Below are 27,427 nucleotides of genomic sequence, written 5' to 3'. Positions count from 1 at the left end.
AATGAGACTAAAAAAGAATAAAACCACAATATACAAACCTGTGACAATACTGCTTCTATCAGTACCAGGTTGCTTAAAATCAATCAGAAATGACCCCAAAATATTTTTTTTAATGTTGTTTTAAATACAATATATATATATGTTTAAAAGATGTACAGATGTATTGCCTCCTACTGTAAAGGTTATCATTTACAAATTAGGCCAATTATGTCATATTCTCAACCAAAAAAAACCAAGTCAATCAAACCCCTTGAGAACCTTAATTGATTATTATTAGAGGGGGTAAAGAGGGGTAAGGAGACAGGGGAATGAGGGATCAGAGAAAAGGGTTATCTTGGAAATACATGTTGTCCTTTTTATTTTGTCTTGGAAGAAGGAGATGGAAGTAATGAAGTAAGAGGAGAAAATTTTAGGGTAAAAGGGAAGGGAAACATAGTTGGGACAAGGGAGTAGAAACAGCGCATGCCCTAGGGAAGTTATGGGGTACCCCACATACATATGACCCTAACTCTATGTAACTTGGCTACGAAATTAGATTAACCAAATGATGATTAAAAAAGGCTAATTCATTGACACTAACAGTAGCGTAAAAATGACAGTTGTGGTGGTTCATAGTAGCTAGATGTCATCCCCTCCTCTTCGTCCGTTTGCACACGGATATCTCTCAAAACGGGCCAGACATGTTTACAAATTGCCAGTAAGGTGAAAATACTAAGATAAACACATAAATAAGATACCAGCTATAACAATTAAACATGGAACAGAAATTGAGCTCGTACAAGGTCTCAGTCGCAGTGCTTTTCAACAGTAGCGAGTATTTTGAGACAGCCCCCAAGTTTGTATTTTTCGTGATACTGGTAACATTTGGCTGCCTAAAATATCGAAATATATGTTTTCTTATGCAATAACTCTACCTTCATCGTTGTATATTCACCACAATGTCTGTTATGTATGTAAATGGTCGTATTCATCAATGTAGTATGCTGCTCGACGTGGCGACCTTGAAATTCCTCTGGTCCGATAATGGCGCCAAATTAGAGGGAAGCAACTCGCGCCAGACAAAATTACCGTATTTCACCTAAATAATCAAAGTTTCGCTTCTTGATAACAAACAGTTATACGATAACCACATTTATATTCAGCAATCGTTTATTAATATAATTTCAAACATTATTTTATTTAAGCCACCAATAAAGAATTCACAACTAAGTAATTAATGGACTGCATTGAAATCAGACCTTATGGGGTAGAGGGGTTAAAGAAAAGCTCGTAACTTTTTTAAAAGCCTGGTGACCCCCATTTTATTTTACCTTAAAATGCTCGAAAAGTTCATAGCTTTGACATATCTGTTTTTAAAAAAAATCTACCGGGAAAATTTTACGAAAAATCGATTCAATCAATATTTTTTGCCTTAAACTGAAATTAGAAAATGCAAAATTTAGACATAAATCTGAAAATAAAAGGATTTTTTAGTCAAAAACAACAACGGGAAAGGTTTACATTTCAAATTCTAATGTTTTTTCACATAAAAATCATACTGACTTGGTTTTAAAACTCTTTGAATTTGATGTAACCGTTATTGTTGTAAGGGTGGACATGTTTGGAAAAAGGGTCAAAATCGCACATTTCGCTTCAATTTGAGGGGAAAACGAGCCTGGTGACCCCCTTTTTTCTTTGCATTTTTGGATTCAGCATAAAAAAATCTACAGAATAAGTGAAAATAAAAAAAATCTACCGGGGGTCACTATTGGGGTGAGCCACCTTAAACCCATCATTCCATTTATAACAATCATATTTTACAGTTTTACAAGTACATATTTCATTTAAAGTTCATCCGTTAAATACAACTTTTAACGGTGCATGACATGAACAAGTAGTAAAATCACCAATGACAAAATCATTAACAATAGAAAATGAATCACAAGATCACAATCACAAGCAAATAATCAATCATGCTACATACATTCTTATTTTGAATGTAAAAGTTTCACTTTTTTTCTCAAAACGATCATTACATACTCTTATACCAGAAGATTTACATAAGTTCAAAATTTGACGACCAAACGAATTAGCCGGCTTTATGTCGTATGTTGTTCTTTTACTTGGTAGATCAGGTTCATAATTAAGTAAATCAGTTTCATTGCAATTAAATACATTTAAATTGTTTTGCATTATGAAGTCATTCTCTAAACCTATTATTCCGTTGAGATCAAAAATCACTGCAATATTACCTAATACACTATAATGTTCTATTTGTTCTTGCAAAACTTTAAAGACATCTAAGTCATACTCTCGGTAAAACACATTATTATCAGGGGCATATATATAGCACACGGATACAAATCTTTACTATCAAACATAATAACATTATGCTTATTTTTAACCATATCATACTATTAGTATTAGCACAACAATTTAAAAATTCAATATACGGATTTACCACTTTCTATAGAAAAAAATTACTCCTCCTTCGTTGCAATTTTCCCTATCAACAAATTTACGCGTCTGGCGTACTACATTATAATCCTGGTACCTTAGATAACTATTTACACCACTGGGTCGATGCCACTGCTGGTGGACGTTTCGTCCCCGAGGGTATCTCCAGCCCAGTAGTCAACACTTCGGTGTTGGCATGAATATCATTAATGTGGTCATTTTATAAATTTCCTGTATACAAAACTTTGAATTTACCGAAAAACTAAGGATTTTCTAATCCCAGGCATAGATTACCTTCGCCGTATTTGGCACAACTTTTTGAACCTTTGGATCCTCAAGCTCTTCAACTTTTTACTTGTTTGGCTTTATAAATATTTTGATATGAGCGTCACTGATGAGTCTTATGTAGACGAAACGCGCGTCTGGCGTACTAAATTATAATCCTGGTACCTTTGATAACTATTATCATAACCATTTAATTCGAGTTCCCTCGGGCATTTGACCCAGCACTCATTTAAGCATACGATATCACAATTTGTTATTTCCATTATCAATTCTTTGTCTTTTAGTTTCCGCAACAGACCTTTAGAGATTTTCCATGAGCACACATTTAATGAACATTTATTACACTTATCGCTTTCAACACTATTACAGCCATTATTCGCAAACTCCTATTCCTGCCACAACTTTCCTTCAATGAACAAGTTATCTCCTACTAGATATGCCTCTTTATTTTCTAAACGTTTTTTCTTCATCACCAGTATTTTTTTTTCGTTTTAGTAACACCTCTGTCGGGTACTGAGGACTAAATACAAAACTTGTTTGTCTTAAGCGACTCGAAGCTTTTTGTACCGTTTCTCGATAACCGAATTTTACTGATGCTGAATTCAGCAAATTTTACCACTATTGGTCTCGGTTATCGCCATTCGTCTTTTTCCTACCAAGTCTATAGTTTTTTTAAAGTTTTATGTGCGTTTTAGCGTCTTTAATGTTCAACCTTTGCTCGAGAAAATCTGTAATAATGTTGATGCAACTTTTTTCCCGCCGCATTCGCCTCTTTGGGATCACCTTGTGTCCCGTTTATTCTGGTATCCATTTCAGTATCTTCAATTTGTTCATCGGAAACAAAGAAAAGAAGATTATTGCTAAAGTTTTGTTTTTCAACGTCGACAAGTCTATTTTTCACATTTAAGTTTACTGAGGTTTCTATGCTTTCTGACACCTTTTCAAGTTTCTTTTAAATAACATTAACTTGGTGTTCATTCTTTGTATCGGACATAAATTGGGCACTATGTTCAAGCGTGCTTATTCTGTCTTTGCAGGATTTCATATCAACATCAACAGCACTAAATTTCGATTCGTATTTGTTTAATATCTCTTCAATAAGTCTAGCTTATTGAGTTTTGTTTCCATCGAATCAACTTTTTTACATGATTCATTTAGTATCATCTCGATTCTGTTTGTTGCTAGATGAGGCGGCAAGGGTGGGGTGGCGGTGGTGGACTGGGGTAATGTTGAAACTTATAGGGCTGGCCAATGGTATTGGAAATGTGTTGTACTTGATTGAATGGGTGTGTATTGACTAAATCCATGATTAATTGAATTGTTCATGTTTGTATTTTGATCGTAATTAATAGTAGGTGAGTTGTTGTAACGATACGAGAAGGTCTCGCTTAGTGTATCTGTTAAAAATACCTTGTTTTCGTCACCCTTTATGTCACCTAAACACTTTTTCTTCTTTCCTTTTATAAACAAAGAACTATCACTTGTCGAGCTTTTCAGATGAATTATTTCCTTTAGCCTTTTCCCTCTTTCGTTTTTTGCCCTTTTGTTTTTTTGATTTTTTTGTCAGTCTTTTTTGCCATTACTTATCACACATGTAAATTCAATAAAAATTCTAACATGACGTCCTTCAAACGCTTTGAGTACACACCCGTGGTAAAATATGAATATATTGGTTGGGCTGTTCCGATTGTACTCCCACGTCACATGATTGTTTATGAATGAAGTACACGACGTCATAGAATAATGACGTAGTAATTTAAGCATTTTACGGGAAAATATACGCTTCTGATACCGAAAATCATCACAACACAGAAACGTTAACAAACGATGCTAAAATGTGGTATAAGCCCTTTTTTATATACATAGAAGATATATAGGTAAATTATCATTAAAATTCATCCAAATTTATCTAAATATGTTATTGTAAATAGTTTGAGCATGTCACTAATTCTGTTTCCTCCGATCTTTACCGCCAATCTAAAAGTGCGTTAATTTATGGGAACGGCAAATATTTGCCTCCACCTAAAGCGCTTCAATCCAAAAGAATCGCCGTATTTGTCTTATTAGAATGGAAATAATTCATGGGGGCTTGAATATATCTAAATTTTACCACGGGTTGTCCCTTTATGCCGATATTTTACCCCTCGCTATCACTCAGGGTAAAATATTTGTCATAAAGGGCCAACCCGTGGTAAAATCACGATATATTCAAGCCCCCATGAATTATTTCTTAAATAACTAATGCCGTATATTTAATGTTACTAGAACAAACCCGTGATATCACGGGTCCATGACTGAATTAAAGTGCAACCCTTATTTTAGTATCAGTATTGTCATCTGATAAAGTCATGCCGATTATAAGATGCACAGTTTTTCTCTGCTTTCAAATCTTTCTGTTTGAACCCGTCGAACTGGAACTTACAATGTATCAAATATCGGTAATATTAATTATTTGGAAAACAAAAGGTCCCGGAATGGAGTATGTTTTTTATCAACAGCATCGTCCTATATTAGTTATAAATAAAGTTGAATTCTTTGATTCACTGTTTTATGTCATGATAAAGTCATGCCGAATTTAAGATACACAGTTGTCTCTGCTTTCAAATCTTTCTGTTTGAACCCGTCGAACTGGAACTTATCACTTATTAGTAATATTAATTATTATGAAACGTGACAAAAGGTCCTGGAATGGGGTATTTTTTAATCAACAGATTTGTCCTATATTAGTTATAATTAGTTGAATTCTTTGATTCGCTGTTTCACGTCATACCCGCTGACAAATTGAAAACTGTACCTATACGCCTTATTTTTAGTCCAGATTTTTAGTATTGTAAACCTCTTAGAAAGTCGTACTGATTAAAATACTACAATAGGTAACAATTTGACAATTTAGTAGTGTCAACCCTGTGATTATGACCCGTGTATATAGCATATTAATCCTGAATACACCGTTTGGTGGTGCGCCTGTCAGATGCGGAACGTACAGATAAGGTAATATGTAACAGGTGACTATACTATTGGTATCGGTATCGGACTCGACCCGGAACTTCTTAATTATTGGCAATATTAATTACGTGGAAAACAAAAGGACCTGGAGTGATGTAATTTTTAATCTACACCTTTGTACTATATTAGTTGTATATAAAGTTGAATTCTTTGTTTCGTCGATTTAACGTGATGACGGCTGCATGACAAATTGGACCTCGTCTTTTTAGTATTATAGATGCGCATTTTTATATTATAATTCAAGAACGACAGAATATATATCATATTCATTAATGTGTTGTAACTAAAATTAATTGTCACATGCACAGTTTTATTCACCTTTATTTTTGAAAATAAACCATTGAAAGGAAACAAAATGATAAAATGATTGACTCAACTTTACCTTGCTTAGAGTTTTAGAAAATATAACAAACATGAATGTCTTTTCAGAAATAAAAAAACCCGTATGTTTCTGTTAAAGTGATACATTTAGACAATAATAAATAAAAACAGCGTGTTTTGTCATTACACTTTAATGATACTACATGTATTGTTCATTAAACTTTCTATGCTTTTAATTTTCTGAAACAACTGCTCAATGTTTCAATATTAAATTGATTTCGTCATAAATTCTTTATTTGTGAAAGCACGTGTTCATTATAACAATGCATTGAAAAACAAGCACACATTTGCATATAACGTGTAATTTCCTGGTTGTGAAGCATAACGGTGTAATTAGACGAATTGAATACTTCATTTTATAATTTTAAAGAGTTAAAAAATAGTTGATCGTATGCATGATGCGATTCCCCGCTTCGTACAAACTATGCTACTGTCGACGCTCTTCACGCTTATATCTCCTCAAATTTTTTTTTTATTCTTTTGGATATTCAAGCTATATTATGCCCTTTTAAACTACAATGTAATTCCTTTCTAAATATTAATGAGTTTGTTTTTAAAAGACAAATTTCTTCTTCGTTGAAATACAATTTCAGTATGTATATCACCACAAATACATATTAATTGTGATAAATATTGATTTCAGAGAGAAAACCAACGATTAAAAGCATAGCAAATACAGTAATCACCAGTTTTCTGCAGAATAATTTGAAGACAAATTCAACGTCTCCTCGGGGAACCGTTAAAAGAAGCCGGGTCTATTCAGAGATTTATTGATAATTCTTGACTCGTCTGGCAGCATAGGATCTGGTAACTTCGAAATAGTTAAAGAGCAATTAGGTGAACTTTTAGGCCTGCTGTGTCCATCCACAGATCCCTTTATTTCGAATAAACGTACTGTTTATAACCGAGCGGCGCTGATTCAGTATTCTAATAATGTGGTTGAAGAATTTGATTTCAATGGCAATCATAATTTAGCAGAGCTCAAGGCAGCAATACAGTCAGTACCATATCAAGGAGGAGGTACCTGTACCGGTGATGCCTTTTATAAGGCAATACAAATGTTAACATCATCAAAAGGTATGATTATTTGATATGTTAATAATAACATTAGATATATGTTTAATTATTATACGTTATTTTGATTGATTATCATAAATCTCGCATCATTCTTCATTTTAAAATTAACTTAACATAATGTTTTTAAAAAAAGGTGCACAGGCAAATATAGAAAATCTTGATGGTTATCGTGTTTTCTTGATCACAAAGAAAAAAATGTAATTATAATTATTCCATGTTGATAGTTTTCTTTTTTTTTTTATTATGAATAGGATTTGGAATATATAAGCATACTCTTCTTTGGAAAAAGAATATTCACCGCGCAAAACATCGCGTTCTTTTACATGCATACATTCTGGTAAGAACGTTTGATTTACAATTGGTTTTGGTGAACAATATTAGTTTCATAGTGTGCTAGTGACCTAATACGGTATATATGGGGTCAGTCAATTCCATATTGGGTGAGAGCCATATGGAATTCACTGACCCCGAATATACCGTAATACGTCACAAGCACACTATGTAACGAATTTATCTTACCGACTATCTTAACGTGTGAACATTAGACTAGTGACCTATCAAAATGATCAAGTCTTCAATACTGTAAGCATTAAGAAACTACTGCCATTGATCCTACAAAAACAGATGCCAACAAAAACAATCTGTTAGGTTTAAATGTGTTTCATGAATTTATTTCAATCTGAATCATCAATTTCTTCGTCTGTTCAAACCTTTAAGATTTTTTTCTCAGTACCGTTTTGCTCTTATAAAGGGACGTAACACCACTACTAATCGTATATGAATTAAGCTCCGCCTCCCTTCTAACCTAATGTTGAATATAAAGGGACATAACACCACTACTAATCGTGTATGAAATAAGCTCTGCCTCCCTACTAACCTAATATAAATATACACGATCTCCACGCGAACACTTTTAACCAATCATATTCCTAGAAATGTATAGGAGGTAAGATAATTGCCATTACATAGACAATTTTTTCTCTGAATATGGAATAAAACCAATAATATCTTTTGTTTTGGTAAATATGTGGTTCAATTGACTTTTGAAAAACTGATATTCACTTCGTCCGTTGGCCTCAGTGACAGAATCTTTTTTTCAAAAATAATTAAAACTACATATTTACCTTACCAAAAAGACAGTAATTGTATAGTATTGAATGCTTCTTCAAGTAATTTCATAGGGCTGTAAAAGCGTTGACTGTGCGTACATTTTTAAAATGAAGAGCCTTCGCGCTTTATACATAATGTACTTCGGTCAACGCTTTTACACACTAATGAATTTACAAAAAGAAGCATTCATTTCTTAAATAATAGAGAAATATAGTATTGAGTCGAAAACAACATAAGTAGGGGAAAACAGATAACCCAAAGACTAAATAAAAAAGAAAGAAAAAAAATGTCCATTATTATTATAATATAATATTATTACTGTTAGAATTTTCTTATATGTTTGGCAAATATGTTTTTATTAAGGTATGGCGTGTTTACTAGAGTTCAACTTGTTTAATATGCTTGGCATGTTTTTCATGTGTGTTTAACCTTAAGCAAATTCCTTTTCTGTGTTTTTTTCAATAGTTTATTCATCATCTGATGTTGAGTGTTATGTAAATAATATATTTTGGTGTTTTGTCATTTCAGGCATCCGTCATGGTACCCAACATGAAGTTTTAATTTTTACTGATGGACAATCAAACTGCGGAAGAAATCTTTCAATTGTATTACCAATGTTGCACGCAAAAGCAACTGTATTTGGATTAATGATTGGTGGACATACGAAGAATGGCAAGGTCGAACTCACATCGTATGTCAGTCAACCTATACCGGATCACTTATTTGCCGTCGACAACTTTCAAGTTCTGAAAGACCTGCTGAAAGTAATAAAAGACCAGATAGATGAGACAAATCCATGCGCACTATTTGACTTATCGAAAAATAATACTATATAAAAGTTTGTTACGAAATCCGTTTTCTGTTTGAATATATTTATGTCGATTGTATTAGTGAACAAGGTTCACGTTTGGGAAAACATAACCACACATTTCTACTTTATCAAAATATATATAAAGGACCAAACTTTCGTAAACTGGTCTTTTTCAAAAACCTGAAATTGGTAGAATAAATCTCTTAAGGTGTAATACCCATATCGGTTTCCCACTATCAGTCTTTGTTAAATTTACACTTTTTAAGAAAATATGGAAAATTTATCTTTATTTCAAATAAAAAAAAATACTTGGCTTGAGTATTTTTATCATCTCCAGTACTTTAGATAAAATTTCGCATACGTTTCATGGCATTTTAAAAAAATAACCATCACTGTAAGTTAACCCGTTTGCTGTTTGCGTCTTTTTTTTAGCTGTGTACAAGCTTAAGTAATCATGTAACTTCCAGTTTCCAAAATATTCTAAAGAAACGCCAAATAAAAAAAAAATAGTGGTGCTAATAAACACCGAGTTGGATTCACTGCATACAAATGTGGGATAGATTTGCAACAACTGTCAAATTAAAGGGAACATTTTTTTTATTATAATATCCTTTTCATACGCAAATGGATGTGGTGTACATTAATTTGGTGGTATAACACCTTTATAATAGTGCATTATAGCACCCAATCTTAGAAGATTTAAATATTCGGACGTAAAGCCCTTACAAGTTTTTTGTCACAACCAACGATTCAAAATAATATGTTACAAGACAAAAACAGTCAAAACCAAGGAGTAAACAACGACCCATAAAACCAAAATACATTTACATCAACAGTTCCACATAATAAATAAGAAACAACACGAACTCCACTAAAAACCGGGAGTGAAATCGGGTGCTTCGGAAGGGTGAGCATTTCCTGCACCGTATACGGCACCCGTCGTGTTATTTTGTTGTTCAGTTTGGTAAAGATGGAAGTTTATTATGACGGAGTAAGAATATCAGATATGATTTCTGATACACTTTTGTCATAATGGCCAATCAGCTCATGATGGCGACAGTAAAATTTCTTGAGTGATGACCTTAATTTGATTGATTCATAGCCCTGTCTAAGCAACTTTCGAGAAAGCAGTACTCCTCGTTCAACAAAATCAACGTACTTTGAGCTAGCTCGAGAGTTACGTATCAATTGAGACACATATACTCCATATGCTGGTGCCGCTGGGATATTGCTACACAGAAATGGAAAGTTAACTATAGGATAGGAAAACTAAAATCGTCGCATTTGTCATAAATTTTGGTATTTTACCTAACATCAGTAGTCTTTACGATAAAAAGGTCTATATATTAAGCAGATTTATCTGTATCGGTAATATCTTTAATTTCAATTTCACTTGGATATATAAAATGCAAGTGATTACTGAATATATTATTATTAGACAAAAGGGTGACACGGTGAATATTCAATGCATTGACAATACTTGAATTAGGAATGGTAGTCATAGGCATGAATAAAAAGTCATCCATTTGTATTTTATAAAGTGAGGTGCCAACAATAATTATCTTGTATCAAAAGTCCTATCAAACCTACTCCTATGTTATATTTGCAAGAGGTTTGCCTGATTAAATAAACAAAACTATAACAGTCAACCTGATACGACGTGAAGCTATTGCTTTTCTAATAGTTGTTTGGTAGACCAATGATCCCCATTGTGATCATTCTTAAATGCAGTATCGTGTAGCTTCAAACCTTCAAGTGTTTTTGTTGTACAACTATTATTATATTGCAAAGAGACGTCAATTGCAATTTGTAATTAGGATATTACCTACTAGGAAATACATGCTTTTGATAAAAGAAAGACATATCTACTATTTCAGGTTTAGTTTGTATTGGAGTTTTATAACTGAGAATAATTAGTTTGCGAACTATTGACAGCATACAATTCATCTTAGGTCCAATGACTTGTGTTTAACCATTCAACAAGGAAAACCAATGGTTTAATCTATATAAAATAGTTATCAAAGGTACAAGGATTATAATTTAGTATGAGAGACGTGAAACATTAATGCTCCACATCAACAAACAACAAACTACTTAACATTTGATTTCTGACTTAGGACAGGTGCAAACAAATGCAGCGGTTTTAAATATTTAATAGGTACCAAAAAATTATCAAAGGTACCAGGATTATAATTTTATACGCCAGACGTCCTGCACTCTAATTATCTGAAACAATAGTGTTACATCACAACATAGCATATCGACTAAAATGGTTTGACTCAATCAAAAGACAGATTAACACTAGTGACTTATAGTGTTTGTTTTGTTCAATTTCATTCATATGTCATACAAATGAAAGGTTTAGATATAAAATTAGGCTTAATTCACCATTTTCTACATAAAAAAAAATGCCTAACCAAATAAAAAATTTGAAGTTGTTATTCATGATATGTTTGTGCTTTTTCTATTTGATTATTGACTTTTCGTTTTGAACTTTCGATATTTGTGTCATTCTACCTCCAAATCATGTATGTTAGAGTTTAGCAATATGAGTGATCTAAGTTTTGTGCACAAATTTGTGGATCAAACAAAATTCATTTAGTAAGAGGGTACTCTTGTTATAACTGTTTTTAACCTAAATACGATTTAGCAACTAAAGGTATTTATTTTAGTTATTCAAAATTAGCAGAAACGTGTTGAGTTTAGTGGAACAACAACACTAAAAACGAACTTTATCGTGAAAAGTAGTACATGGTTATTTAACAAAGGGATGAGCATCAACACAGGAGACGATATATGTGTTGTCCTAACTTCAGGGGTAAGAATCTGTTTTATTGATATACGAACGCACAGCTTGAAAGTTGAACGAAACACCGAGCTTGAGATCATGACAACATTGTTTAAGGGAAGCAGCCAATGAGTTTAGAATATGAAGCTTGTCGTTTTTAGACAACAAAGGTACTTTAGTTTGTACGTTCAACAAAAGTGATCATGGTCCTTTCGCACGCGTATGGTCGGGGTAATTAACAGGTACATATATAATGCTTAACTATTCATATAACCCTTCTAGTTCTCATGTCATTAATAAGACACTATCAAAGGTCATTTTATCATTAAAAATTGATAATAACAAGATTAACAAACTAAAATAAGCAGTTTTACACAGTAAATTTCATCACTAGTCAAAACTATAGTAAACACACTTTTTTTTCATTACCGATATGTTGCTACGATCTATTACGAGTTTGGAAGAAAATATCTAAATGAACTGTTACACAAGAAGTCAACTGTTTTACGAAATCCTGACGTAAAAGTCGACAGGATAAAGAGTCTAACAATTTGCTTACTTATGAATCTTAATATGACTAAATTAGCATTAGCAATATTGCAAATTCATAATTTTTATAGTTGTTTGTTTTTAAAAAAAAATTAATGTCACCGGCAAGGACACTAGTTTATTTTTTAAAGTTGTATGGTGATATGATGTACTTCAGTCACGATATTGGAGATTTAGAGCTTTTTAAAATAACCGTAGACACATTGTAATGACACAGGACCTAAGAAAAGCTATGGTACCGTGTGGAAGTAAATATCAGCTTACGCATCTATACAAGAATACAATGAGCGATGAAAACTGACTTTGCAATTAATATTTAATGTTATTTGAATTCTAAATAATACAAATGCATGTAGCAATTATTGTTTTTTTTATAAAGTTTTCTAAAGCATTTCTATTGAAAAAAATACCTATATGGTCTAAATACTCACATGATCTGGCCCGTTTATTACCAAACGAGTATATACTCATATGGTCATGTCGGAACATAAACACACATTTGATATGTTGTATTCACTTAATTATAATCTGTCTGTCCGTGTACTTTCACACAGTTGCGTCTTTATTTAGCGAATCTTTAGTAGTTGTAACCAAGGTTCTAATTAGGGTTTCTAGTGAGATGATAATTTTTATGTTGTTTGATATTCTATAAATGTTTCCATCATTTATAAACTGTGATGAATTGACACATTTCTATTGGTTTCTGGAGAGCATCACCTAGCACTATAATATTGCAGGTTGCCAAGTTTAAAAAAAAATCACGTCTTGTTTTGGTGATCTCCTTCCGTCATTGATATTACAAATAATAGATACTTTTACAGCTTACTATTTAAGGAATCGGCCTTGCTCATTGCAGAATGCCGTACGGTGACCTATAGTAGTTAATTTGATCTCTTGTGAATAGTTTTCTAATTGGCAATGATACCAAATCTTCTTTTTATAGTGACGGCATTTATCTCGTCGTCTGTCATGATAATGGAGAACTGAATCGATATAAACCTCTTGTTTGATACTTAGCCGTATGCCTGAAATTACAATCGATCAATAAACACGCCAGTCAACACATTATACTCAAACTCAAACACACCAGCCAAGTAAAGAAAAAAGGTTAGCTGTATATTGAATATGAATATTGTATATAGTGTCTTGTTTCTAACATCTTTGTTTTCTTTTATCAATGACTTTAATCTATTGTTGTCGTTGTTAAATGCATTTTTCTAGTCAAGATTGTGGCAGCTGTTCTGTCTGTTGATTTATAGCGTTTTATTTCGTCAGTTTTTCTGGACTACACCTTCTTGAATTTGCTTTGAAGTTCAGTAATTTTGTTTTTCATCTACTTATCATTGTACTGACTATCGTACGACAATATTACCTTTAGATATTGTGAAAATTTGAACTGCCTTATAAAAGGCATCTATTGTACATGTAGTTTTGTATGGTACAGACAATATTGTTGACAACAGTTTGGCTAGATTGTGATTGTCAACGAAATCAAATTCTTCAATCACTTTATCAGAAAAAAGTGCCGCACTGTTATACGCTTTATGAACAGTTGAATAGAAGAGATCTGGAACCGGACATAGCAGACTCAACAGTTCAACTTTTTTGGTGTGATACTGTTTCAAAGTCTCTGGGTCCTATGCTACCACACAAATCGAGTATTCTCAGTAAATCTCTGAATAAAAGACATTTTGACACCTCGGTTTGAACAGATTTCCGTCGAGACAGAGAACGACTTGTTTGCAAGTTTCTGCGCATGCAACCGGTGCTAACTTTATTTGCTGTTGATTCAACGGTAGGTGTCCTGTTCTGAAATTAACATTTGATATGAACATAAATCATTTATTGACATTTTAAGCATATGTATGACTCTAAACTATATCGTATCAAAGCATTTTGAGTAGTTATGCACATTATATAACTATATATCATATTTCAATGAAAAACACACCTGTCTTTAAAAGATGTAGGAATGACATAATAACAACTTTCGGCCATCTTTGTTTGAAAATTAAGAGCAGCTAAATTACTATCGTGTGAAAGGCATACTCTGAACATCCCCTAAAAGTGACAATATGTGTGTTATGGTTGTCAAAATTTATAGTTTAATCAAATACAGAAAGACCTCGATCGTTTATTTTATTCAGAAAAAACATACATTTTATTAGGTACATGTTTTAAAAATTTACGTCAAGATCAAATTTCTGTCTTTGAAAAAAGGTAGTTGGTTATGTACATGGGACTATTCCTATCAATTCTAATACATCCATGCACATGAATCACATGAACATGTTCTTATTATACAAACGTACATGTATTACCTCAATCATAACCAAAGGTGAAAATTAAATTGTCGAAAATGAGATGAACGAATACGATTCAGTTCTCCATAATCATGACAGACAATGTCTACTTTTCCTCTGTCTACCATCGAAAAATTAAAATAAACTACTTTACATTTATTCAGCATCACAAAAACGTATTTTATGATATTCGTAAATATTTTTTTCAATAACATGCAATGTCACATATATGCAAAGTATTTTTGATGAATATTGTCACACCTGCAGAAGCAAAGGTAATCTTTACTGCCTTCGAGTAGACAAATTTTACACGTTTTGCATGAAAAAATATACATGTTTGCATCCACCTGCATTTAAGCTGTGGTTATAAATGAAAAGTATCAACGTGACTAGTCAACCAGTTATAATAAAATGTTTGAGATATTGGGTTTTGGGATAGTTGCAATGGAAACAAAAATTTGATCCTGTTATTAAGATAATTTACAAAAAGTTATAACTATAGTGTGCAAACCATTGGTAATAAAAATTAGCATAAATTTTTCCAAAATTTAATTGCATTGAATTACAGGAAATATAAAAGCAAGTAATTACCATACATTGGAAAAATGTTCAGGACAATTTTATTTTATCATATTAACAATAAGAAGTCAAGATCAGGTCAAAAGTAATAGTACATTGTAACCATACTTGATTTGAGTGAGGACTATAAAAACTAACACGTAAGTACAAACATTTATTTACAATGAAAAAATACCAAGCAACCATTTATTTTTATACATGATAAAGGAAAATTGTATAACAACAATATATTTTGCTTTTTTTTGGACAAAATCAGAAAAATATGATTATTAGGATGCAGTTGAGTTTATAAATATATAAAAAAAAATTGTAAGGGTTCCGCGGAACCCAGTGTCTCGCCTACTTATGCTGTAAATCACAGGCTCAACAAAAATGAGGATAAAAATCAATAAAAATATTCCTCTTGATACTATCTTTTGATTGGAAGAGGCTTCTGTTCAAGTTAGGTAAAAATCTAGGATAGTTAATGAATCTAATAAGTGTTTTGAAAACTTTAACTGCAGACTGTATGTAATGTTAACTGGAAGAAAATCTAAGTCCATTTAAAAGTAAAATACAGAAAAAATGGAGTTATCTTTTTACAAAATTTACTACTGGATACTATCTTATGATCATAAATAAGCTTCTGTCTAAGTTTGGTTCCAACCCGGGATAGTTAAAGTTATTAAAATTTTAAAAACTTTAACCACAGAGTGAATGTAATGTTTCCCCGCAGAAAATTTAAATCCATTTAAAAGTAAAATGCGGAAAAAAGGATTTTGTTTTCTTTTCAAAATTTACTTCTGGATACTATTTTATGAACATAAACCAGCTTCTGTCCAAGCTTGGTACAAACCAAGGATAGTTTAAGAAAGTTATTAAAATTCTAAAAACTTTAACCACATAGTGAATGTAATGTTTCCCTGCAAAAAAACTAAGTCCATTTATAAGTAAAATACGGAAAAAATGGAATTTTATTTTTACAAAATTTAATTCTGGATACTATCTTATAATCATAAACAAGCTTCTTTCCAAGTTTGGTGGAAATCCAGTATAGTTTAAGAAAGTTAGTAAAATTTCAAAAAACTTTAACCACAGAGTGAATATTTGTGGACGCCGCCGCCGACGACGACACCGACGGAATGTAGCATCGCTTAGTCTCGCTTTTTCGACTAAAGTCGATGGCTCGACAAAAAATGAAAATTCAGGTAACATCAGTTGTTTTTGCAAAATTTTGGGTAATTTAATTGCTGCTGCCAAATGTGGCTTATTTTCTTGTAGCTCAGTCATTATAATAAGGGAAACCGTTTCAATGCATGTCTCGTCTTGATTATCTAATGTGTATCAATAAGAATGTATCGCTACACAGCAAAAAGTGCCACGCATGTTTCACGCATGTTAAAGAAAACGTGTGTAAAACGTATGTTTTTTGTGCGTTTAATGCATGTTTTTTACAACATGCGTATAACAGGCGTGCAAAAACATATATTAAATATGCGTTACAAAACGCATGAAATACTTCACATGTGTAAAACACGTGTTAATACAAACTCATGTAAAATACATGTTTTACATGCGTTTTACATGAATTTCAAAATTATACTTTTTTATGACTGATTTTTTTATCTTTGGCTTATATGTTTTATTTTTATTGTGGAAATTAACAATTTAAAAATGAAAGACACGATTAGAATCCCTCCTTTATCCTTGGTTGGAAAACCCTTTTGAAAAATGGGCTTTTGGCTGGATCGGCCACTGAAGAATGTAATAACTTGAAAGTTTGAAAAATAAATGAAAAAATACAAAAACATGTCTGCCTAAAATATTTAATATCTTAATTTTAAAGCATTTGGTTAAGCTTGAATAGGCAAAATTCACACATGGTTAAAATGAAATGCTGTAAAGTATGTAGTTGAAACAATGTATTATTTGACTTAATATACATTGTGATATTTGATATGCTGTCATTTATTGTCTTTTCCTTTACTTCTTTCTCATCATTGATGTCCTTCAATAGCATCATAAGAGTATATCATCTGACACAAGTTTGTTAAATTCTATATTTTGATTCAATTCATATTAAAGTTCTATTCATCACAGTCCTGTTGCTGCAAATGACTGGAACTGCTTCCTGGCACAGTTACTTCTTCTGTTTAATCTGCCCAAGACGTTTCCATGTGACAATTTCTTCTGTAAACATAAAGAAGATGATTAAGTAAAAAGACATTTGTGATGTTTATATAAGAGATGTCAAATTTCACAAGAACTGAATGTAACTGAAAGTTAAAGGTTCATGAAAGGCAAAAATATAATGAACATTCTTATGAAAAAAATGTGCAAAATCAACAGGTATATATTCTTGAAATAAGTAACAAATGCAGTTTTCTAAAGCTAGGCTTGAGAGAGCTCACAATAGTATTTTTCATATCATTTATATTTCCAAGTGGCAACATGTGTACTAACTACTATTATTTAACTTCACCAAAACATTGTATGGGAAAAAGAATGTGTAAACATGCAAAAAAATTGATAAAATGAAAACTTGATGCATTTACTTTATCCCTGCAATGTGTTGTTTTGCAAGACAAAATTTTAAAAAGATGAAAAAGTACTAACCTAACTAGTTATGCAAATGCAGTGAAAAATTTGCAGCTAGCATATATAGACATAATAAAGGACAGATTTTTTTTCTGTAAAATTCCGGTTGCATATATGTATATTCATACCTTCTTCAGATGAAGGATAATTTATAGCATGGCACATTTGGTATTAACTTTGTCTGATTCAGTAAGCAAAATATTTACCACTTGATATCTTTTCTGATTTATTGTTTGTTGGGATGCTGTCCCACTAAAATATACTTTACACATTCTTTTATTCAAAAACAGATAAACTATTAAACAAAAGTCATTGCAGAATAAAACTTCTTACCTGAAGAGTCCATTTTTCTCCAGTGTCGATTACAAGTACATTTTCTTTTCTTTTCTTTGGTCACGTTTTTTAAACATTGTCTTGTCCCAAATTTTTTTTGTTATTGCATGTATTGACTTGCTTGGAAACTTAAATAAAAAATATATCAGTTTATTAGATAATTAAGAATGTTAAACAAAAATTGTAAAACAAATTGCTCTGATAATTACATCTATACATATATATACCGGTACATGTATATGTGTATGGGAAAAAATGGTTTATATATTAATGTTTGAGTTTTTATTAGCTTTTAATGAGCTTTCAATATTAGTAACTGAAAGTACTATTAAGTTTGGTTGTCTGTCTTCATATTAGATGTTTTTTTTAGCTTTGTTCCAATTCAATGAATCAAAACAATTTCTAAACGATTTCACCACTTTGTTCCTCTTTTGTGCTGTTACACAACAGTCCCAGTACACGTACATTCTATTTATGCCTGTTCCAAGTCCAGATGAAATTTAGTTGTTGTTGGATGCAGTCTGCCATTTTTGATTTACCTTGGCAAATCATTTAACATTGTGTCATGTCATTAAGACTTGATGGCCTGTTATACATTTTTTTGTAGCTGACAGTATGAGCTTTGTGTATTGTTAAAGGTATTAAGGTGTCCTATATAGATGCTTAAATCCAGTTCATATGGACATTAGTAGATAGTAATCTCATAGGAAATCATACTACATTGATCTCCTTATTTTCAATATCATCATTCAAAACTGTATAATTTTTAACACATGTATAATTAGTTACAAGAAATATAACTCAAGTTACAATCTAATGTAGCTTAAAAGCTGCCAGTGTAGTGTGCATTTCAACAAAAAATTGTATATATCTTAATTTTTTTAACACTGTGTCTGAATTCTGGTCATTTTGCCATGTTTGGCACCTGGTCAAATGGGCACCTTTGATAGTCAATATGGCATAAAAAGTCAAATCCACCCCTTTTTAATTCGGGTAACCCACAGTGGTTACGTCCACACCCAAAATTACTATTATGTTTTGCAAGTGAACTATTGAAGACTCCCATAATTGTTTTATAAACTATCTAATATAATTGAACTGATCCTTAAACCTCCTTTGAAAAAGAAACCATATTTTTACATGTAGAATCTTGGTGCTCTATTTATATACAGTGCTGGATCTCCATCTACCATTATACATTTACCCCCCCCCCTTTTGTGGGGAAAATTTTGTTGATTATATAGGGAATCATTGGAGCATGACTGGAGCGGGCCCCCGTTAGGTCAGTCAGAAAAAGTTATGGATCTGCCACTGAAAAGATCAGGAAAATCAGGAAAGGCAGATTATTCAAAAAAAAATCTGTGATAAAATTTAAGTGTTTTCTCTTCTTTTTTTGTCCTCGTCTGTATTACTATATACAGCAGTAGAGAAGAGTACCAAAAACTTCTTTCATATATAAGATGAAAACCGTTTTTAATATAAGGTGGCAGTTAAAAAATCAATTGCAGAAATTTCCTGACGAATTGACCAGGTGCCCGTGTGTTTAATATCATTATATGTCCAGTAAAATTAATTAGAAATTACAGAGTTTTTTTTCATGTTAATTGATTCACAGTATCGATATACTTACACTGATTGAGTCTTTGTAAAATTGTAGTTATACCGTATTTTTATAATAATATTGTACAAAAATAACCGCGGGAAATACAATTACACTGGCATGGAGACTCCGAGGAAATTACGGAATCCACATTCATATAGTTTTTTAAGGTCCAATCGGTTACATACAATTATTAATCATGTTTACTTGTTTTAATGACTTATAAATCTTCGGATAGATTTCAATCATTTAATGCCGTTTAAATGGAATCTTAAATGTTTCGTCTTTGGTTTAATATTAGCCCGTACGGTTCACCCGGAAACGAGCGTTCAGACAGACGACACTGATATTGACATCATGATTCGTGAACGCAAATTTTATGGAAGAAATGAGATGCAGCAACTACACAAATCCTTGGATGCAGCTAGGACAATGTAGGATATCTTCAATCTAGGACACTAAAGACAAGATGGGTAAGAATTTAACTTTAATATTTTATTTGATTAACATTTCATAAAGGATATTTTGCCATTTCCAAAACTGATTAATTTATCCACAGGACTATCCTATAGGAGTTTGAAATCCTATCAACAATAACGGCAAATATACCTAACTTGAATATGATTATCACAGTAGAGCTTCACCCGAATCAATCTTCTGTGATTCATCCAGTTGTTGAATTATAAATTCATATATATGTTGTTTTTTTCTGTGCAAACTTTTTTTTTTCGCCTTCGGCAGAGACATATAATACGTCTCTGCCTTTCGGCGAAGAACAATCTATTTTTTTAGCGACAAACCGAAAACAATTTTTTTCTTTCAATTTTAGCATTACATATAGTGGCAGCTGAGGGTGAAACAAACATTTTTTTTTCTCAGGGTCCAAAACAAATATTTTCAAAACCTGGAAACAAACTTTTTTCCAAAAAAAACATCATAACATACATGTATATGATAGAGAAAAAAAATTCTCGGATAAGTATTTGTGGATAATCAATAAATGCCAGAGATTTTAACCTCACTGCAATAATATATAATATTGTAGCACTTGATACAATCAGTTTTTTATCATTATACTAAGGTTTGTTTTAATATATAAAATATTTGTACACCTGTTCAAAATATGTATGAAAAAGAAGATGTGGTATGATTACAACTATCCACAAAAGACCAAAATGACACAAACATTAACAATTATAGGTCACCGTACTGCCATCAACATATTCCCTCAACCAATATAGTGAGTTCAGTATAAAATACACTTCTTAGTTTAATTATTTGATTGACATGAATTGTTTATACTGATATCTGAAATATTTGCCACTGAGACTTTATGCAGACTGCCTTATGTAGGCATTAAGAATTTAAGGCACTGTTGGTCCATCTTTCAGGATTACAATGTACATTGGATGATGATCAATTTTTGTTTCCTTGTGTTAACTTTAGTTTACAATTGCCACTATTGTTTCAGATAAGGGTACAAGTTTGGTACCATTTAAATGTTTAAAACCCCTGCAGTTGTGTGTCACCTGTCCTTAGTCAGGAATCTGATGTTTAGTAGTTTTTGTTTGTTTTTGTTTGTTGATGTAGTTACTAAGTTCATAAGTTTTTCTTGTTTCTTCTTTTTATACGCCCATTTATGGGAGTACATACATGTATGTATTATGGTATACCGTTGTCTGTCTGTCCATGGTCAACATGTTGGACATGAATTCATAAATGCTTTAATAAACCATTTTGCATAAAACTTTGGTGAATTTGACATGAGCTCCCTTTCATTTTTTATAAATTTTATATTTTAAGTTTCTGAGTAGCAGGGTTGTTCATCAAAAAAGGATGATTCTTCAGTTTTTAGTCAATAACTCAAAAATGTTTTCTCCTACTTGCAAGAAATTTTGGTGATTTTTTTTTAATATCTGTTGACATGAACTCCTTTTCAATTTTTATAAATTTTACATTTTACGTTTCTGAGTTACTAGGTTTTATATCCATAAAAAAGGTTGATTTTCCAGTTTTCGGTCAATAACTCAAGAATGTTTTCTTTTTCTTGCAAAAAATTTGGTGAATTGTTTATTTCTTCTGACATGAGATCCCTTACAATTTTTGGGGAAGACGGCTCCGTCAATCCCCTATGGGGTTGACCAGAGTGACAATCCCTCACATCATTCATTTTGTTTTTATACATGTTATAGTGTGGAAAACCCCCCAACAAATCTTACTTAGATTGAAGAGAAGGAGACCCAGAAATGAATAGTTTGACATTAAACACTTTTTTACACATTTCCCTTCTGTTTCTCACGAAATTATCGTATCTTGAACTCTCCTTTACACTATTTACGTTTATTTTAAAATCCGGAAAAATTAGTATGACAAGATATTCTAAATATATCCAACCTACATTGTATTTTATAGTGACGTCATTCTTAGAAGAAGCAGGGATATCCTTCACCAGTTCACTGGTTATTTAAATCATTCTTAGAGATCGTGCACTAATTACAAATTTGTATTGGTTAAATCTAAACATAATATTGTTTACTGTAGATGATTTAAACATCAACATGCAATACTTTAATTTGTAGGTCAACAACTTTCAAAATAAACAAAGATCGTGGGGTTACATGAGACAGGGGAAAGAAACGATTTTATTACTTTTTTCGGGTCTCACTAATTAGAGACAAAAAGCGTCAAAAAGCGACAAGAAGCGTCGAGAAGACTATTTAGCGACAAGAAGAATTGTCGCTTCTTGTCGCTAAAATTCTTCTTGTCGCTAATTAGTGAGACCACTTTTTTCTGTAAAAATTCTGAGAATCTTCCTCCAATTCAGGGGGACCTCAATTGATGAGTAATTATCCACTAAAATAAAAGTTAATGTATTTAAACACTTCAAATGTGACATTTCATTGGATTAGTAGTCTTCTATTAAAACTAAATTTTTGTGTACCTACATAATCATTGTAATGGTAAAAAAAAAAAAAAATTGTATTTGTAGTTTAAACATATTTTTTTTTACAAATATTTTCAAAATTAAGATTTGAAAACAAGCTTCACACAGTTACCATCACTCATATTGTTTTTTTTTTTTTTTTTTATTAGTACCTGTTTCCCTGTGATGAGAGTTGTAACTTGGAACTTTAACAATGGAAATTTAAAACTGAATAGATTTTTCAGTCCAAACTTTCTAAAGAAAAAACTTAAAAATCCAAGAGTACTGTCACTTAAAATGGAAAATGGCCCTAGCCTGCAGTTCAGTGGTACACAATCAAGATTTCAAAAATATTGCAGTTGTTGTGAAATGACAGAATTCAGTTGAGTTTTAGATAACTAGCTATCAACTTTAATCCAATGTTTAGATTTAGAAGATACAGATCTCTTCCATTGGTCCAAATTGAATCCTAAACTAAGGAAATGAAATTACATAAACAACAATTGACTTCAATATTGTCAACCTTTTTACATGTTCTAGCTGTTCTCTTTTTCATTCTTCATATGAAAACTATCAAAAGATACCCCCTTTCCAAAAACATAATAAAATAGAAACAAGGGCCGTCTTTCCCCTCAGAGCTATTCAGCTCTTTGATTATAATTGTAGATATTGGGTTTTTGAGTTACCAGATTTTATAAATTTATAAAAAGCTCTATGTTGAAGACTGTACTTTGACCTTTAATGGTTTACTTTTACTTGTTTTATAAATTGTGACTTGGATGAAGAGTAATCTCATTGGCACTCATACCGCATCTTCTTATATACATGTATCTATGAACTTCATTTTGGCTTTCACATGAACACTGTAATTGTAAATTAATATGAAAATAGTTTCTGTAAGATTTTTATGAAATGGATTTCTTTTTATCCTTTAGGCTAGTTATCAAATTTGACCTCCCCTATATCATGCAGGAAGGTACATGTACATGGATGTTTAAAAAATTCCACAAATGGTGAAGAAAATGGCAAGGGAAGACGCCTGATAAATGTTTCAAGTAAAATTCAGCAATTGTAAGTATATTTTTTGTATGGTGCAAGATTTTTAGCTCACCTGGCACGAAGGGCCAAGTGAGCTTTTCCCATCACTTTGCGTCCGTCATCGTTAACTTTTACAAAAATCTTCTCCTCTGAAACTACAGAGCCAAATTAAACCTAACTTGGCCACAATCATCATTGGGGTATCTAGTTTAAAAATGTGTCCGGTGACCTGGCCAATTAACCAAGATGGCTGCCATGGCTAAAAATAGAACATAGGGGTAAAATGCAGTTCTTGGCTTATAACTCAAAAACCAAAGCATTTAGAGCAAATCTGACATGGGGTTAAATTGTAACCAGGTTAAGATCTGTTTGTCCTGAAATTTCCAGATGAATCAAACAACCTGTTGTTATGTTGCTGCCCCTGAATTGGTAATTTTAAGGAAATTTTGCTGTTTTTGGTTATTATCTTGAATATTATTACAGATAGAGATAAACTGTAAGAAGCAATAATGTTCAGCAAAGTAAGGTTCACAATTAAGTCAACATGACCTAAATGGTCAGTTGGCCCCTTTAGGAGTTATTGCCCTTCTTAGTCAATTTTTAACCATTTTTCGTAAATCTGAGTTTATATCTTTTACAAAAATCTTCTCTTCTGAAACTACTTGGCAAAATTAATCCAAATTTGGCCACAATCATCATTGGGGTATCTAGTTTAAAAATGTGTCCCTTAACCTGGCCAACTAACCAAGATGGCCGCCATGGCTAAGAATAGAACATAGGGGTAAAATGCAGTTTTTGGCTTATAACTCAAAAACCAAAGCATTTAGAGCAAATCTGACATGGGGTGAAATCGTTTCAAAAACAATATGTGGCCTTTCGTTTTTTTTGCTCTTTGCGAGACTTACTGTATTGAATATGAACTTTGTAAGACAACTTGCTTTCAATACATTATTTATGCTGAAACTTATTACTATATATATATTAAGGTTACTTTGCTGTTACAATCAGCTGACAGTCTGTGCCAAACTGTTTAAGTGTTTGTCTGACCAAACAGAAATTTGAACTTTTCTACTAAACATTCAACTAAAACCTCTTGAAAGTTCTTTCTTTCTGAACTGCTTTTTATCTGAGATTTGTTAGTGAGACAGAGTTTGGAATTCACTGCTGTTACAAATAGTAAGGAGAATTTATAAAAAGGATAAAATGCAGTATAGAAACTACTGATAAATTATAAGGGGTATATATCAATGAATCAACATTAGTAAATACACAGCAAAAAAAAAAAACTCGTACAATTGCAAGATGGCCCATATATGGTATTTTGAACCTTATGGAAAATTGACCATTAGGTCAAAATACAGCTATTGTAATTCAACCCGCCTTGTATGGAAAATTGAACATTGGGGTAAAATATAGATTTTGTATATCTCTGAAAACAAAGCAATTAGAGCACATGCAAGAGGGGGCTTCATCTGTGTCCCATGGAGACATTCCCCACTAATTTTCTTTAAACTCTTGTGAAATTAATTAAGCATATTTAATTTAGAAAAACAAAATAATGAAAATGGACTAACTGACATTTTGATAAACCAACTATTTATAGTGAATCAGTGTTTTATTTAGAGATGTCTAACAGGAAGGAACATGATGAACGGCATATAAAAAAGAAGATGTGGTATGATTGCCAATGAAACAACTATCCACAAAAGACCAAAATAACTCAGACATTAACAACTATAGGTAACTGTACGGCCTTCAACAATGATCAAAGCCCATACTGCATAGTCAGCTAGAAAAGGCCAAACACTGATAAGACAATGTAAAACAATTCAAACGAGAAAATGGCATGTATTACAGCTGATTTCCTTCTGCTTGCAAAGTAAAACTTTGGTTGGCTTGCTTGCTTATTTTGTTTGTATAATTGTTTATACAAGCTTTGTGAATAAGATTGACATCTTTAAACAAATTATGTATAGGCATATTTTAACCTGTATACATGGTATATATTATATTTGAATTCAATTGGGTGTTATCCTAGTATGTTTGCACAATATACAAACAAAGCAAGCAAGCTAACCAACATTTTGCACTTCATGCATTAGGAAATTAGCTGTAACCCTTTATTGAAAAACACTGTCATTGAGAGTGAATTGAAACTATTTGTACCTTTACCATGTTCATAATTAATACAAAATGACATCTTATAAAGAATGTATCCAAAACTTCATTTTATTTCATATTTATGTTACAGGAGTTTCTGGAAAGCCAAGCATACATAACCAAAGGATATTTTCATAGAATGGACTTCTGTAGGCCAAAAAAGTAGGTTTGTGTTTAAATATATATTTATAATTATGTAATATTTGGAGAGAGATTTAAAAAAAAATGTTTTAATCCTTGCAATCCTTGCTTTTCCTAACACATTGCAGTTGTTAAAAGTTTCATGGGTATTTAATACCTATAAATAAATGAATGAAAAGTTTCAACTAACATCTTATGGTAATAACACTTTAAAAACTGTTCGATTTTGTAAGTAAAAAGATCAGTTGTGGTTACGTTTTATATTGCAATAGATTGTTTTTATTACAAATATTCATTGTGCCCAATTTTTAGCTACAATTTTTTAATATAAAAATAAGAAGATGTGGTATGATTGCCAACTGCCAATGAGTCATTACTCTCCACCAGCATTACCAGAGACCATTGAAGAAGAATTTAAAATAAGCAAAACTCATGCCAAATGTAAAACCAAAAATCATGTGTCTGAGACTTAAATATCAATCAGTACACATGTAATGGATTTAGTGAATATACCGCCATTAGTCATAGGATAAGAACATGATCTTGTACAATGCCAAAATATAGGTATCAACAGTTTGTAAAACTGGTAAACATACATATGTGTATAACAATAATATTTAGTTTGGTTTTAATTTACTGATAGCAAAACAAATATTTATATTTTCTAGTTTTATTCAAATATGTTATATCAAAAGGAGAAAAATATAAAAAAAGTAGATGTGGTATTACTGCCAATGAGACAACTCTCCACAAAAGACAAACATGAGAGAGAAAAGCATGTTTTAAGTCACTGAGGTTATTTCATTACATGTATGTTTAAAACTAACAACTTACAGTATATGGGAATAAATCAAATTAGGTTTAAATGTATGATTATGAATATTATTGTTTTCTTTTCAAATAAAGACAACATCAAGAAGAGTGACATTTAGAAGAAAGAACATTCAATTGATGTTATTATGTCAACAACAAAAACATAAAAAGTTGATTGTAACGTTTTGAGAATGCTGTAAATAAAAGTAGAGTGAAATCAAAATCCAAGTTTTTTTCAAATTTATATTCTGCAACAAATAGACAACAGAGAGAACAAATATAAATATATTCTTAAGCAGATTTATTGACTTTTTCATTTAATATGTTTAAAAACAATTATACAATCTCAGATCATTTAACATGCAAGGGACACAACTTCAAAATTGTATTTAAATTGATGCTAAAGGAACCATTAATACACTTTTTGGGTTTTCCTTTTCATATTACATGTATTATATGCATAAGCCAACAAATGTGTACGTTTTAGTTTAACCATGAGTAACATTTTAACAAAAAT

At 31.7% G+C, this 27,427-nt stretch overlaps 1 protein-coding gene and 2 long non-coding RNA genes across 3 annotated transcripts; 2 read left to right on the top strand and 1 right to left on the bottom strand.

Moving 5' to 3' along the window:
• The first annotated feature begins 6,853 nt into the window (after positions 1–6,853).
• Positions 6,854–9,146, top strand: LOC134683056 (uncharacterized). Its single transcript, XM_063542097.1, has 2 exons — positions 6,854–7,185; positions 8,824–9,146. The coding sequence occupies exons 1-2, from the start codon at positions 7,167–7,169 to the stop codon at positions 9,129–9,131; spliced, it is 327 nt and encodes a 108-aa protein (XP_063398167.1). The 5' UTR covers positions 6,854–7,166; the 3' UTR covers positions 9,132–9,146.
• A 7,784-nt stretch (positions 9,147–16,930) lies between these two features.
• On the bottom strand, positions 16,931–19,951 carry LOC134683055 (uncharacterized). The gene is made up of 3 exons (XR_010100946.1): positions 19,866–19,951; positions 18,236–18,363; positions 16,931–17,494 (listed from the first exon to the last, which is right to left on the bottom strand). It is a non-coding gene; the product is annotated as an uncharacterized LOC134683055 (long non-coding RNA).
• A 130-nt stretch (positions 19,952–20,081) lies between these two features.
• LOC134683054 (uncharacterized) lies at positions 20,082–26,122 on the top strand. The gene is made up of 3 exons (XR_010100945.1): positions 20,082–20,308; positions 23,694–23,829; positions 26,048–26,122. It is a non-coding gene; the product is annotated as an uncharacterized LOC134683054 (long non-coding RNA).
• Positions 26,123–27,427: the final 1,305 nt, after the last annotated feature.

This window comes from Mytilus trossulus, chromosome 9 (genome assembly GCF_036588685.1).
Source record: "Mytilus trossulus isolate FHL-02 chromosome 9, PNRI_Mtr1.1.1.hap1, whole genome shotgun sequence".
NCBI lineage: Eukaryota > Metazoa > Mollusca > Bivalvia > Mytilida > Mytilidae > Mytilus > Mytilus trossulus.
The sequence above is the reverse complement of the archived record's forward strand: the minus strand, read 5'-3'. Positions and strand labels throughout refer to the sequence as shown.